Below are 15,806 nucleotides of genomic sequence, written 5' to 3'. Positions count from 1 at the left end.
ACTTTCTTAAAACTTGCCTCACTTTGCGTTATCCAACAGTTTCTCTGACACTTCTCCAACTGGGAACCATTTTGCAAGACCTTAAATCTAATTTGCCTTAAATGTTGCAATTGTTCAGTGTGCAGTGCTAATTGCTATTGAGAGATCTTTCATTCGTGCTTGAGACAAGCTATTAAAATCCACATTTCTGTCAGCTCCGCTGCATTATAACAAATTTGAGATGGCATTCTGGCAATGCCTTCCCCTTCTTGCATTATGTTGGAGACAGAGGTAGCCAAAGGATGAACTGGTAAGTCATGGGGTTTGCAAAAGTGTTATTTATGGGAGAAAGAAGTATTAGAGCACCACTTTGCTCTATTACCATCCCTGGCCAATGGTCCCCCTTGACCCAGAAGGGTCCAAAGACTCCCCCTTGAGTCAAGAGAAACTATCATAATCTTCCCAATTGTAGTAGCTCTGCTACTAGTCTTCTTTTTGACTTTTTCACAAGTCATTTAACCTATATAGGCCTTATTCCCTCTCATGGTATGTCTGTCAAAATTAACATAGGAAATTTATGAAAGTACTTTGGAAAAATGAAGTGCAAAATAGAATCAAAGCCATCCACATAGGCAAAGAGGTAGTATAGTATGACATTATTGTTTAAAAATGCATTGTTTAGTACTGCATTCTAATTAAGACTTTGTACTAATTCAGATTGAATCTGCCAAACCCAATGGACTCTGCTCCATCCTAATCCTTCTCAATCTCACAGCCGTCTTTGACACTATTGACTGCCCCCTTCTCCTGGAAAAACTATCCAACCTTGGCTTCACAGACACTGTCCGCTCCTGGTTCTCCTCCTATCTCTCTTGCCATTCATTCTCAGTCTCTTTTGAGGGTTCCTCCTAACTGTGGGAGTCTCTCAAAGCTCAGTTCTACTTCCCCTTCTAGTCTTCATTTACATCCACTCCTCTGGAGAATGCATTCAGTCCCATGACTTCAGCTACCCTCTACATGTGGATGATTCCCTAATCTACATCTCCAGCCCTGATCTTTCTCCTGCCTTCAGAACATGTCCCTTTAGATGTCCCACTGAACCTCAAACTTAACATGTCTAAAGCTGAATTCCTCATCTTCCCACCAAAACCTTGTCCTCTTCGTAACTTTCCCATCAATGGAAGACAGCACCACTACCCTCCCTGTTTTACAACTGCGTTGTCTTGGCATTATCCTAATAATAATAATAATAACTGTAGTATTTGTTAAACACTTACTACGTGTCATTCAATGTACTAAGTGTTGGGGTGGATACAAGCAAATTGGATTGGACACAGTGTTTGTCCCACATGGGACTCACAGTCTCAATCCCATTTTACAGATGAGGTAACTGAGGCCCAGAGAAGTGAAGTGACTTGTCCAACACCACACAGCTGACAAGTGGTAGAGACTGGATTAGAACCCAGGACCTTCTGACATTCAGTCTGGTACTCTAACCCTGATGCCATGCTACTTCTCTGATCCTCGAGTCATCTCTCTCATTCAACCCACACATTTAATCAGTCATCAAATATTGTCATTTCAAACTACACTAGATCACTAAAAGTCTCCCTTTTTTCTCCATCCAAAATGCTACCACGTTAATCCAAGCACTTATCACTTATTCCCTCATTCATTCCATCGTATTTAATGAGCACTTACTGTGTGCAGAGCACTGTACTAAGCACTTGGAAAGTACAATTCGCCAACAGATAGAGACAATCCCTACCCTACAGTAGGCTCGCAGTCTAGAAGGGGGAGACAGACAACAAAACAAAGCAAGTCCTATTCTGTCTCGATTACTGTATCAGACCCCCTGCTGACCTCCCGTCCTCCTCTCTCTTTCCATTTCAGTCCATATTTCACTCTGCTGCCTGGATCGTTTTTCTACAGAAATGTTCAATTTCAGTTCAGGTTTCCCACTCCACAAGAATCTCTAGTGAATGCCCAACCACTTCTGCAATGAACCGAAACTCCTTACCTTAGCTTTAAAGTTTTCAGTCACCTTGCCCCATCCAACCTTACTCCTCTGATTTCCTACTAATACCTAGCCTGAACACATCACTCCTTTAATTACAACCTTCTCACTGCACCCTGATCTCGTCTAATTTGCCAAAAAGAGCACGGGCTTGGGAGTCAGAGGTCGTGGGTTGTAATCCAGGCTCTGCCACCTGTCAGCTGTGTGACTTTGGGCAAGTCATTTAACTTCTCTGTGCCTCAGTTATCTCATCTGTAAAATAGGGATTAAGACTGTGAGCCCCCACGTGGGACAACCTGATTACCTTGTGTCTACCCCAGAGCTTAGAACAGTGCTTGGCACATAGTAAGCACTTAACAAATATCATCATTTATTTATTTATTTATTTATTTATTTATTTATTTATTTATTTATTTATTTATATCTTTATTTATTTATTTTTATTTAAACTCTCACCCTTGTCCTGTCTCTGGCTTGGAACTCCCTCCCACTTCATTTCAGACAGAAGATCACTCTCCCTACCTTCAAAGTGTTAGTGCAAGCACATCTTCTCCAAGAAGCCTTCCCTGATTAAGCCCTCATTTCCTCTTATTCCACTCCCTTCTGAAGTTCCCTTGGATTTGCACCCTTCTTACCCCACCCTTGGACCCACAGCACTCACATTCGTATCCATAATTTACTTATTCATATTAATATCCGTCTCCCCCTCTAGACTATTGTGGAAAGCAGGAGTGACTCTATCTTGTAATGTGGAAGCCATTTCCTAAGAGACTATTCTTCAACCCCATGAGCAACAGGGCAAAGGAGGAATTGGAACTCCTCTGATGTGTACACTCGGGGAAACTAGTCCGATAAGTAGCTATTCTGTGTGTGTGTGTGTGTGTGTGGGTGTGGGTGTGGGTGTATGTGTGAGAGTGTGTATATGTACCTATCCTCTGTTTTTAGTAGGTTAAAGTGTGGAAAAAAGGCTTTCCACTGCCTACAGTGGTGGCTTGATTTCACTTTCAAACTTGTCATTGACTGCCTGATACGAAGGTGAGACAATTCCCCTGCAACGGGCTCATGACAACTATGAGCTCATTGTGGGCAGGGAATATGTCGGCCAACTCTGTTTTATTGTCTTCTGGATACAGTATGTGCTTAGTAAATGCTACTGACTGAGAGAGTGACTTCATTCCCGAGGGCTGAATTAGTGAAGTCTTAATGCAAAATGATATTGCAGTGACATGAAGCAATCGAGTCAATTTTATCAATTGATAAATATAGATTATAACTGCTTTAGGCTGTAAGTTCCTTGTGGGTAGGTAGCGTGGCTCAGTGGAAAGAGCCCGGGCTTTGGAGTCAGGGGTCATGGGTTCGACTCCCGGCTCTGCCACTTTTCAGCTGTGTGACTGTGGGCAAGCCACTTCACTTCTCTGCGCTTCAATTACCTCATCTGTAAAATGGGGATTAACTGTGAGCCTCACATGGGACAAGCTGATTACCCTGTATCTACCCCAGCGCTTAGAACAGTGCTCTGCACATAGTAAGCGCTTAACAAATACCAACAACGTGGCTCACTGGAAAGAGCACGGGCTTTGGAGTCAGAGGTCATGGGTTCAAACCCCGGCTCTGCCACTTGCCAGCTGTGTGACTTTGGGCAAGTCACTTAACTTCTCGGTGCCTCAGTTCCCTCATCTGTAAAATGGGGATTAAGACTGTGAGCCCCACGTGGGACAACCTGATTCCCCTGTGTCTACCCCAGCGCTTAGAACAGTGCTCGGCACATAGTAAGCGCTTAACAAATCCCAACATTATTATTATTATTGTCTACCAACTCTGTTGTACTCTTCCAAACACTTAGTACAATACTCAGCATGCAGTAAGAGCACGATATATAGGTTTGATTGATTTATAAACACCCTCTGTGATTTATGAGAGTCAGTATCTTCACAGATATAGTATATCATCCTGGAAAGTAGGTCAAATTTAGTGAAGGCTGAATGAGAAAACAAAACCGGCAGAACTGCTTTTTTTTTGCAAAGTTTATGTAACTTTTCTGAGTCTTGTTTGGAAAGAGCATTTACGAAACTAAATTCCAGGCAAAGAAAAATTCAAAAACAAGGTCATTCTTCTTTCTATTTCTCATTCTGCCTTCTCAGAAAGCAGGTGAGCTGAAATGATAATTTGGTGAGATCTGTAGGTTTGAGGTAGTCCTTAGCTGTTCTTGCTTTGCTTAGCCCAACACACTTTAAAATACCATGAGGCTGTACATTTCTGTGGCTGTAAGAAAAAGTGAGCAAAGCAGGTCATGACCCAGTGACTAGTGAGTTCATACAGGAATCATTCTGAAGGCTGGCCAGAGTTTAGGGGGGATTGTCATGTCGTCCAACACTTAGAGTAATTAATGGGAGGGGCCACTTGTCTCCGCCTTTGTTTGTGGACTGCTTATCCAGCTCTATTTAGTGCAGTTTCTCACAAAGAAGAGTCCATAACCAGTAATCACAGTATTGGCCATTAAATGTGTCCCTCTACTCTTCTCACATACTAAAAATGAGATTTCAGCAATGGATTGTTTTTTATCTTTCGTGGATTTACTGTGCGGCACAAGGTAAGATTATCATCTGGGGAAATCCTTAATTCACGTATATGGGAAACAATGAAAATTACTATCATATTTTCTAGAAAAGTGCCCCAAAACTGTTTAATTGTGTTTCTTTTATTCCCATATTGCCCTAACCACGATTTATGGCTGTCTCCCAAGCTAGACTCAAAGCTCCTTGAGGGTAGCAATCATGTCTATATGTAGAGAAGCAGTGTGGCTTAGTGGAAGAAGCCTGGGCTTGGGTGTCAGAGGTCATGGATTCTGATCCCAGCTCCACCACTTACCAGCTCTGTGACTTTGGGCAAGTCACTTAACTTCTCTGTGCCTCAGTTACCCCATCTGTAAAATGGGGATGAAGACTGTGAGCCTTACATGGGACAACCTGATTTCCTTGTATCTACCCCGGCGCTTAGAACAGTGCTTGGCACATAGTAAGCACTTAAGAAATACCATTATTATTATTGTTACTGTTTTACTCTCCCAAGCAGTTAGTTCAGTAAGTTCATAATGAACACCATATATTGATTGATCGACAAGATTGTGATTGACTTGCTTTATGATTGCTACATATATTGTGTAAACAAATGAAAATGTGTTCAGTTCAATAGCTCATTTTACTATTTCTTTCATTCCTGCATTTCTTGAAAAAGGATTACAAAATCCTAATTATATTCAGAAAGGTACTAATGCTCGTTAAAAAACGTAATATGCCATTTCATCTACCTCCATAACAATTAATTGCTAAGGTTTTTAACATAAGATTTTCCACCTGGGGGCTGTATGTAATCAATCAATGACATTTATTTAGGGATTACCAGTGTGTAGAGCACCGTATAAGAGAGTTGGTAGACATGTTCCCTGCCCACAACAAGCTGAAAGTCTAGAGGGGAAGACAGACATTAATATAAACAAATAAATTATGGCTATGTACATAAGTGCTGTGAGGCTGAGGGAGAAGTGGAAAAAGGAGAAAATCCAAGAGCAAGGACAACACAGAAGGGAGTAGAAGAGGAAATGAGGGCTGAGAAATCATTTGAACTCTTGTCCCCTAGAAAGTCAACTAAAATAATCGGCCAAAATGTCATTGAGAGAAAAAGCCATCAGAGATTTTACGTTGCTTTTTTTTTTTAATTCTAAAACCAATTTAGCTACATGTGATCAGCTCCTACTGCTTGAAGTCTTACTATCGAAAGCCAATACTTGGAATATTACAATCTTTGTGAGTTTTTAAAATACTATTTAAAAAAATTCTCTAGTCTTCATTATTATAAGGAAGAAATCAGAAAACTTTGTTTTGCCCATTCCTTATTTTCATCATTTCTTTATGATCACATCATTTAGCTAACTAAACCATTCACCTACATTTTGGACTCACAAAAGTGAGAAGCTAATTGCAAATAGATTAGTTGATATGAAATTTATTAGTGTATTTTCATTATATAATTTCAATCTTGTTAGTAACAATGACAGAATCTAAAATGAGACCTGATTTTTAGGCATGAGTAGACACTTTGTCCTAAACGTGAAGAATATCTGTTTGTAGTCAAATGAACTAGCCAAAGGAGAGCTAGTGCCTTATTGATCTGTTATCAATCAACTGTTATCAACTAACGGTATTTACTGAGCACTTACTGTTTGCAGAGCACTGTGTAAAGACCTAGAGAGAGTACAATGAAGCAGAATTAGTAGACATGTTCCCTGCTCACAACCATCTTACAGTCTAGAGGGGGACAACAGGGATTAATACAAATAAGCTACTGATATGTCCATAAGCGCTATGGGGATGAGAGTGGGATGAACATGAAGTGTCCAAAGGGTACAGATCCTACTGAAGCAAATATGATGAAAAAGTAATTAAATAAAAGCCAGAGTGAATGCAGTGGTAGACCAGAAAGATGGGTCATTATCTCATCCCAGCATTTGGCTTTCTACGTCATGTAGTGGGTCTCTGGGATTAGTTCATGAATTCGGAACATGCGCAATGTTTTCTTTCCCATGTCCTCTCCTGCAAGAAAAAGAAAAACTGTGCCTCTTCTCCGAGTCGTAATCTGAGTTCATCCATTGTTCAGTACACTGACCAATGGTTCCGCTGGTCCTTATACCTTCAGTGATAGCGTAATCCAAATAGTCAGGAAAGTGCAGGCCTGGTGAAAGGTCGCAGTTCCATGTGGCTATCACACCCTAAGAGGACTCTACAAAACTATTGATTTCCTCTGTTGGTAGCAGTGTCTATTCCAGGCATCCCGACCTCATTGTAACCATCCAAAAAGGAAGTGGTAAATGACCATAATTCTTACATAACAAATACAGATCTACAGAGGCTCATTAATATGCTCTGAAACACTGAGTGAATTCTGGTTATAGAGATTCTAGGAGGAGATGATACTGAGGACTAAAAATACTTTAGATAATAGAGAAAGAATATTAGTATAAGAATTTCTGAATTCAATGAAATCGACAATTTGTAGGGTCTGCAAAGTGACCTTACCTTTTTTGATTCCTTCTTACTCCTCTTGGGATAACTACATATGCTTTCATTTTTGGAACGATACAACAAAAACAGGTTGCTCCTACAGAGGATAAAATCTTGATAAATTACACTATCAACTCTCAAATCTATCAACATATGCCAACAGATGCAACTGATTAAGAATTACTGCTTTGTGTGTATTGCAAACTAGAAGATGTAATCTCTGAAGATTTCTGTAGCTCAATAAAGCCAGCTGGCAGCTTTGCTGGAGCATTTTGACTAATAAAACTAATAAAAATAATTTGCTCATTTTGGGGTTGTAACAGTGATGAAGAGTGATGACATGATAAGACATCATGGTCACAGAATACAGGACAAGAAAAGACAGTTTGGGGTAAAATTATGACATACTTTGTTGGTACAGGTAGCTATTTAGATCCTAATTGAAATAATACTAGAGAAAAATGAGGAATGGAAAATTGGGTTAATGGGAAAGCTTGGCAATCTAGGAAACATGAGGAAGCTACTTGAACACCGTATTTATGAAGGAAACCTACCTACCTAGGAGCCTCGGGTTAATTAGGAACCCCTGGATAACAAGGAAAAAGCCAACTAACCAGGAGGTCTGTTAACGTTAAGAATTCATCTAACTAGGTAAGCTTAGTCAGCTAGAGATCCCAGCTAGTTAACTGTAGAATCAATCTATCCAGGAACCCCATAGTTAACAAGACTATTATTTAAGTCTCAAGTTAACAAGGTGATCCTAGGTAGCTGGGAGATCCCTGTCAACTAAGAAATCCCAACTAGTTAGTAGATCCCTAAAAGACTCTAGTTTATTAGAAGACCCAGTCTACCTTTGAGAACCTGGTGAACCAGGGAACTTTAACTAGAAGAATTTAGGCAACAGGCAGACCGGTGGTTAAATAGATTACAGTTTTTAACCAGGAGATTGCAGCTGAAAGGTGATTGTACCTAAAAAGGAGGCCAGACTCAATAGGAGATTATAGTTAACTAGAGAAGCAGCATGGCTCAGTGGAACGAGCACGGGCTTTGGAGTCAGAGGTCATGAGTTCGAATCCCAGCTCTGCCACTTGTCAGCTGTGTGACTGTGGGCAAGTCACTTAACTTCTCTGTGCCTCAGTTACCTCATCTGTAAAATGGGGATTAAGACTGTGAGCCCCACGTGGGACAACCTGATTCCCCTGTGTCTACCCCAGCTGTTAGAACAGTGCTCTGCACATAGTAAGTGCTTAGCAAATACCAACATTATTATTATTATTAACTAGATAACATAATTACCTTAAGAACCTAGCTAACAAAGCACCTTCAAGTAAAATGGAGACTCCAGCAAACTAGGGGACCCTGATTTATCAGTCGGTCAATCAGTGGCATTTATTGAGTGCTTACTGTGTGCAAAGCACTGTACTTGGCCTTGGGAGAGTGCAATCAAGTTGGTCCACATGATACCCTTCCTCAATCCCCTTTCAATTTCTGGCCACACTTCACACTCTTCTACACCTTCCAAACTGGTCAAACTATAATTACTGTTGAATATACAACTGCTTTCCAAGAAGGCGGAGTAGAAAATAGGGTGAAGAATGGCCTCGAATTTTAGTTTGGTAAATGCTCTTTCACAATCAAGACCCAGATAAGTTATGTAAACATTGTAAAACACTTTGTTGGTGGGTTTTGTTTTCTCATTCACCCTCCCCCAAATTTGATGTACTTGTTGGGGTGATAAACCATATTTGTGAAGATATTGACTCTCACAAATCAAAAAAGATGTTTATAACTCAATCTATCACATTTATTGTGTAGTTTGTATTTTAGCACTTGGGAAAGTACAACAGAGCTGGTAGACACATAACTGCCCACCAGGAGCTACCGATCTGGAGCGCTTACAGCCTACATTTATAAGCTGATAAATTGATGTTATGATTGCTTCATGTTATTTCAGTGCCATTTTGCAATAAGACTTCACTAATTCAGCCTCCGGGAATGAAGTTAAATGATTCATCATTGGTAATTATTAAGCCATTATTGTGTGCAGAACACTATAAGTTCTTGGAGGAGTATAATAAAGCAGAATTGGTAGATACCTGTGCACAGTGAGTTTACAGTCAAAAAGGGAGATCAATAAAGTAAGAAACCCTGGTTAAATAGGAGACCCTAGTTTTCCAGGAAACTCTTACTATCCAGCAAATTCTTAGTACAATGCTTAGTACAATGCTCTGCACACGGTAAGTGCTCAATAAATATGACAATGAAATTCTAGCTAATGAGGTGATCATAGCTAACTCCAACATATTTACTATTTCTCTTTCTCATCTCCCCCGCAGTAGATCCCTGTGATCAACTCCCTCACTCTCTCACTCATGTTCTCCCTCCTACCTGAACCTCTCTCCCTCTTCATATATGATAGAAAACCACGTTCCCCATTTTCAAAATCCTACTAAAACCATATCTCTTCCAAGAAGCCTTCCCTGACTAACCTCATATTTCCAGCCCTACTTAGTCATCCACCCTCCTGTGTTTCTTATGCAAGTGGGTCTCTACTCCCACTTTGATACTCACCATACCACTGATTACAGTACCTTTTCTTTACTCTGCTGCTTCCCCTATCTGATTTATTTCAATATCTGCTTTACCCAGAAGGTGGTAAGAACCTTGAGGTCAGAGATCATGTCGACCAATGCTATTGTACTGCACTCTCCCAGATGCTTAGCACACACTGCTCTTTTCAGAGTAAAGCACTCAATAAATACAATCCATCAACTGATTGATTGTTTCCTGTTCTGTTTCAGTCACTACCAATAGTCTTAAATTTGGTAGGGAAGCTACCACAAAGGAAGGTAGAAATAAAATTTAAGTGTACTCAAAGCTTTTCTATTTTGGTATGGCTTCAGACATGGAATTTGAAAGACTAATATATGCATGCATTTCCTTTTCCTTTTCCCTTCTAACTGGAAGTTATTTTTTTAAATCTACATCTCCAGCCCTAATACCTCCCTTCTTTTCAGTTTCATATTTATCAGTCAATAAATCGTATTTATTGAGCATTTCATCTTGCCTTCAGAACAGCTCTCTTAGGTTGTCATTCATTCAGTCAGTCAATTGCATTTACTGAGCGCTTACTGTGCAGAGTATTGCATTAAGAGCTTGGGAGAGTACACTGTAGCAATGAACAGACACATTCCCTGCCCACAGTAAGCTTACAGTCTAGAGGGGGAGACCGACATTAATATAAATGAATAGATATGTACACAAGTGCTGAGGGACTGGGATGGGGGATGAATATAGGGAGCAAGTTAGGGTGATGCAGAAGGGAGTGGGAGAAGAGGAAAGGAGGCCTTAGACAGGGAAAGCCTCTTGGGGGAGATGTGTTTTCAATCAAGGCTTTGAAGGAGGGGAGGGTAATTGTCTGTTGGATATGAGGAGGGAGGGCATCCCAGGCTAGAGATAATTCAGGCATCCCAGGCTAGAGACAGGATGTGGGTGAGGGGTTGGCAGCAAGATTGACAAGGTAGATTTACAGTGAGAAGGTTCAAATTAGAGGAGTGAAGTGTGCGAGCTGTGCGAGCTGTGTTAAAGAAGGAGAGTAGGGAGGTGAGGTAGGAGGGGGCAAGGTGATTGAGTACTTTAAAGCCAATGGTGAGGAGTTTTGGTTTGATGCAGCAGTGGATGGGCAACCACTGGAGTTTCTTGGGGAATGGGGAAACATGTCTTGAATGTTTCTGTAGAAAAATGATCTGGACAAAAGAGTGAAGTTCAGACTGTAGTGGGACAAGTCGGGAGGCTGGGAGGTCAGCAAGGAGGCTGATACGGTAATCAAGGCGGGATAGGATAAGTGATTGGATGAAGGTAGTAGCACTTTGGATGGAGAAGAAAGGGTGGATTTTAGTGATGTGAAGGTGGAACTGACAGGAATTAGTGATGGATTGAATATGCAGGTTGAATGAGAGTGAGGAGTCAAGGATTACACCAAGGTTACAGGCTTTTGAGACAGGAGGGATAGTGGTGACACAGAAGGGAGAGGGAGAATGGAAAGGATGGTTTAATCAGGGAAGACTTCATGGAGGAGATGTGCCTTCAGTAAGGCTTTGAAGCAGGAGAGCGTAATTTTCTGCTGGATATGAGGAGGGAGGACTTTCCAAGACAGAGACAGGCCATGGGTGAGAAATCGGTGGTGAGATAGATGAGATCAAGACACTGTGAAAAGGTCAGCATTAGAGGAGCAAAGGGAGTGGGCTGGGTTGTGTTAGGGGAGTAGCAAGGTGAGGTAGGAGGGGGCAAGGTGATTCACTATTACTGTGCTTCTTTTTTAAATGATTGATCTGAGATAATTGGATTCAAGGGTATTTTCTTGAGAAAGAACATCACTCCCACCAGTGAATAAATTGAAAATGGAATTATTAGGGGAAAATAATTTTCTATTAAATGAAATTTTCCCTCCCGATTAATATACTCTCCCAGTCACACATATACTCACATTTATATGTGTGGTGGGGTCTATTTATGTATGTGTCTGTGTATGTGTCCTTTGGGTTCAAAGGATAATTCAACCTGCATTTCATATCTGTAAAAGGGTTTCTTTTCATGGTATTTCTTGACCACTTACTACTATGTGTCAGACAGTGTACTAAGCCCTGGGGTAGATACAAGCTTGTCAGGTTGGATGCAGTCCATATCCCAGATGGGGCTCACAGTTTAAATCCTCCTTTTACCGAAGAGGTAATTGAGGCACAGAGAAGTGAAGTGATTTGCCCAAGATCACACAGCAGACAGGTGCCAGAGCTGGGATTAGAACCAAAGTCCTTAAGATTCCCGGTAGTATGCTCTATTCTTCGGCTATGCTGCTTCACAAGAGGCCACGCTGTTTCTTGCTATGTTTGGCTAACAAGACCAGTGTGTGACTGACAATCCCTTAGGCATGATGAACATATCAATAATAATAACAATAATGAAATTTGTTAAGCACTTATTTTGTGGCAGGCACTGTACTAAGTTCTGGGGTGGATACAAGCAAATCGGGTTGGACACATTCTCCATCCCACATGGTACTCACCGTCTCAACCCCCATTTTAAAGATGAGGTAACTGAGGCCCAGAGAAGTGAAGTGACTCATCCAAGGTCACATAGCAGGCAAGTGGCAGATCTGGGATTAGAATCTGTGACCTTCTACCAGGCCTGTGCTCTATCGTTTATGCCATGCTGCTTTTCCAATATTCCCTCTTGTTTTACGCTAGCCAGATTTACTGACAGCAGCTGGAATTTCTGTTTCCTTCATAGAAACACAGTCACAGTGATTGTACACACACATATATCGAAACAGAAACAAAGACTTTGAGTGCTGGAGTCTCCCCAGCCCTTCATCCCTGCCGAAGTAGCCCTGGAAGCTATTTAGGGAAGCCATCACCTAACATCTCCTGAAGGGCAAGTGAGGGAGGTCTTTGTGGGCAACTCTCCCCAGGCCCAGGCTGGACATCTGTAGGGCTGTGGGAGGCTAGGCTAGGTTGGGTGCTGGGTCTGGGATGGCGGGGTGTGGGAGCTGGAGCGGATGTTCCAAGGCCACGGCCATGGCGGTGTCAGGGTGCTGAATCATTCTCAGCGGGTTTCCGTTTCCCAAGTCTGCCCCTCTAATTCCCACCAGATGCCAAGTTGTGGATTCAGGATGGGGGGAAACTAGCCATCCTGCTCCCAGAAAACCACCACAGAAAGCAGGAACATTGCTCTCACCCCCTGGGACACTGCAGTACCCACACCACCTCACCACACCAGAACTGCTCCAGGCTGCCCAGGATGGAAGGCTGCACCCACCATCTCCCTCTCAGGGCTTTGTGGAACAGCCACTGGAACCTCTGATCCAACCACTGGCACCTCCGGCCCAACCCGTCTTCCTGCCACAATGGCTTGACACCATCTCTCTCTCTCATCCCCCTGCGTGATATGCCTCACTCGGACAGGGGCTCAAAGAAGAGAAATCAGGGATTCTCCCATGACTGAATGTGTAAGGAAAGACATTTGCCAAGCCTGTGTTTTGGGGGGCAGAGGGAGGGAAGGACGTTAGGGGAGAGCCCTGTGAAGAACCCCTTCACTTTCCCAACCCTTTCTGTCCCACAGCCCCTGGCCTGGCTGCGGCCCCGAACACACCCCAGATTAGCTGCTCAGACTCACAGGGTTCTGCCCTCACGGACCCCCCTCAGGAGCCAGCACTCCCACGAAGCCTCACCAGTGCCCAACCTCAGGGCCAGGGGGAGCAGGGTGACAGCAAACACATTTCCCAGGGTGTGGCTAGATGGGCAGATCTAGTCCTGAGGCTCCTTTGGGCTCTACAGTCCCCTCCATGTCTGGGACTGAGCCTGGTCTCTGGCTACCCCCACCACCTCTGGCTCCACTTAGTGATCACTACTGAATCTTCTTGAGGGTGGGGATCTTGTCTAACAACTATATTGCTCGTTCAAAAGGCTTAGTATGGGGCTTTGCACACAGTAAGTCCTTGCTGGGAGTCAGAAGTTGTGGGTTCTAATCCCGCTTCGCCACTTATCAGCTTTGTGACTTTAAGCAAATCACTTAACTTCTCTGTGCCTCAGTTACCTCATCTGTAAAATGGGGATCAAGACTGTGAGTCCCAAGTGGGACAAGCTGATTACCTTGTATCTATCTTAGTACTTAGAACAGTGCATGGCACGTAGTAAGCACTTAAATACTATTGTTATTATTATAACTACCAGTGATTGATTTTCTAGCTCAAATATTCATTCATTCATTCAATAGTATTTATTGAGCTCTTACTATGTGCAGAGCACTGTACTAAGCACTTGGAATGTGCAAATCGGCAACAGATAGAGACAGTCCCTGCCATTTGACGGGCTTAAAGTCTAATCGGGGGAGACAGACAGACAAGAACAATGGCAATAAATAGAGTCAAGGGGAAGAACATCTCATTAAAACAATAGCAAATAAATAGAATCAGAGTGATGTACATCTCATTAAACAAAATGAATAGGATGATGAAGACATATACAGTTGAGTGGACGAGTACAGTGCTGAGGGGATGGGACGGGAGAGGGGGAGGAGCAAAGGGAAAGGGGGGAAAAGAGGGCTTAGTTGAGGAGAGGTGAAGGAGGGAGGGAGGGGGGAGCAGAGGGAGCAGAGGGAAAAGGGGAGCTCAGTCTGGGAAGGCCTCTTGGAGGAGGTGAGCTTTAAGTAGGGTTTTGAAGATGGGAAGATAATTAGTTTCGTGGAGGTGAGGAGGGAGGGCATTCCATGACCGTGGGAGGACGTGGCCCGAGGGGTCAATGGCAGGATAGGTGAGAACGGGGGATGGTGAGGAGCTGGGTGGCAGAGGAGCAGAGCGTGCAGGGTGGGCAGTAGAAAGAGAGAAGGGAGGAGAGGTAGGAAGGGGCAAGGTGATGGAGAGCCTTGAAGCCAAGAGTGAGAAGTTTTTGATTTGTGAGGAAGTTGATAGGCAACCACTGGAGGTTTTTATGAAGGGGAGTGACATGTCCAGAGCGTTTCTGCAGGAAGATGAGCCAGGCAACGGAGTGAAGAATAGACTGGAGCGGGGAGAGACAGGAGGAAGGGAGATAAGAGAGAAGGCTGACACAGTAGTCTAGCTGGGATATTATGAGAGCCTGTAGCAGTAAGATAGCCGTTTGGGTGGAGAGGAAAGGGCGGATCTTGGAGATATTATAAAGGTGAGACCGGCAGGTCTTGTTAACGGATCGGATGTGTGGGGTGAACGAGAGAGCCGAGTCAAAGATGACACCGAGGCGAGGTTGTGGGCCTGAGAGACGGGAAGGATGGTCATACCATCCACGGTGATAGGGAAGTCTGGGAGGGGACCGCGCTTGGGAGGGAAGATGAGAAGCTCAGTTTTGGTCATGTTGAGTTTTAGGTGGGGGGCAGACATCCAGGTGGAGATGTCCTGGAGGCAGGAGGAGATACGAGCCTGAAGAGAGGGGGAGAGGTCAGGGCAGAGATGTGTCATCTGCGTAGAGATGGTAGTTGAAGCCTTGAGAGCAGATGAGTTCACCAAGAGAGTGAGTATAAATGGAGAACAGAAGAGGGCCAAGAACTGACCCTTGAGGAACTCCAACAGTTAGAGGATGGGAGGGGGAGGAGGAGCCTGCAAAGGAGATGGAGAATGAACGGTCAGAGTGACAAGAGGAGAACCAGGAGAGGACAGAGTCCGTGAAGCCAAGGTGAGATAAGGCGTGGAGGAGAAGGGGATGGTCAACAGTGTCAAAGGCAGCTGAGAGGTCAAGGAGGATTAGGATAGAGTAGGAGCCATTGGATTTGGCAAGAAGGAGGTCATGGGTGACCTTAGAGAAAGCAGTCTCAGTAGAGGGGAGGGGACAGAAGCCAGATTGGAGGGAGTCCAGGAGAGAATGGGAGTTAAGGAATTCAAGGCAGCGAGTGTAGATGACTCGTTCTAGGAGCTTAGAAAGGAAGAGTAGTAGGGAGATAGGACGATAACTGGAAGGGGAAGTGGGACATTGTGCTCCCCAACGGCCCCCCCTCACTCCGCTTGAAGCAGTCATTTTGGGAAGCCCTCACCCCTCTTCCCCCGTGAGGTGATTGATCTCCCCCTCCCCGGGTGACGATGTCCTTGTTCTCACTGTGTTATCTTACCTTAGCCACCTCCTACACCCGCAACCCACCCCGGACAACCTTAGGGCCCCTGCCGCCGCCTCAGAGACATTTGGTCTTCAGCTCCGGGACTCTTCTGGCCGCTGGCCTTTCGACTTTGAGTT

General features: G+C 43.6%; 1 protein-coding gene across 1 annotated transcript in view; it reads left to right on the top strand.

Moving 5' to 3' along the window:
• The window catches only part of LOC100087841 (complement factor H-like), a 121,460-nt gene that overhangs the window by 27,976 nt on the left and 77,678 nt on the right, over positions 1 to 15,806 (top strand). Inside the window, exons 14-16 of the mRNA XM_039914354.1 lie at positions 2,945 to 3,031; positions 4,138 to 4,144; positions 4,484 to 4,586. Coding sequence (XP_039770288.1) covers positions 2,945 to 3,031; positions 4,138 to 4,144; positions 4,484 to 4,586 — 197 coding nt within the window. The remainder of the gene's footprint in view (positions 1 to 2,944; positions 3,032 to 4,137; positions 4,145 to 4,483; positions 4,587 to 15,806) is intronic.

This window comes from Ornithorhynchus anatinus, chromosome 16, assembly GCF_004115215.2.
Source record: "Ornithorhynchus anatinus isolate Pmale09 chromosome 16, mOrnAna1.pri.v4, whole genome shotgun sequence".
In the NCBI taxonomy this organism is placed as follows: domain Eukaryota; kingdom Metazoa; phylum Chordata; class Mammalia; order Monotremata; family Ornithorhynchidae; genus Ornithorhynchus; species Ornithorhynchus anatinus.
This window is presented reverse-complemented; position numbering and strand designations above follow the sequence as displayed.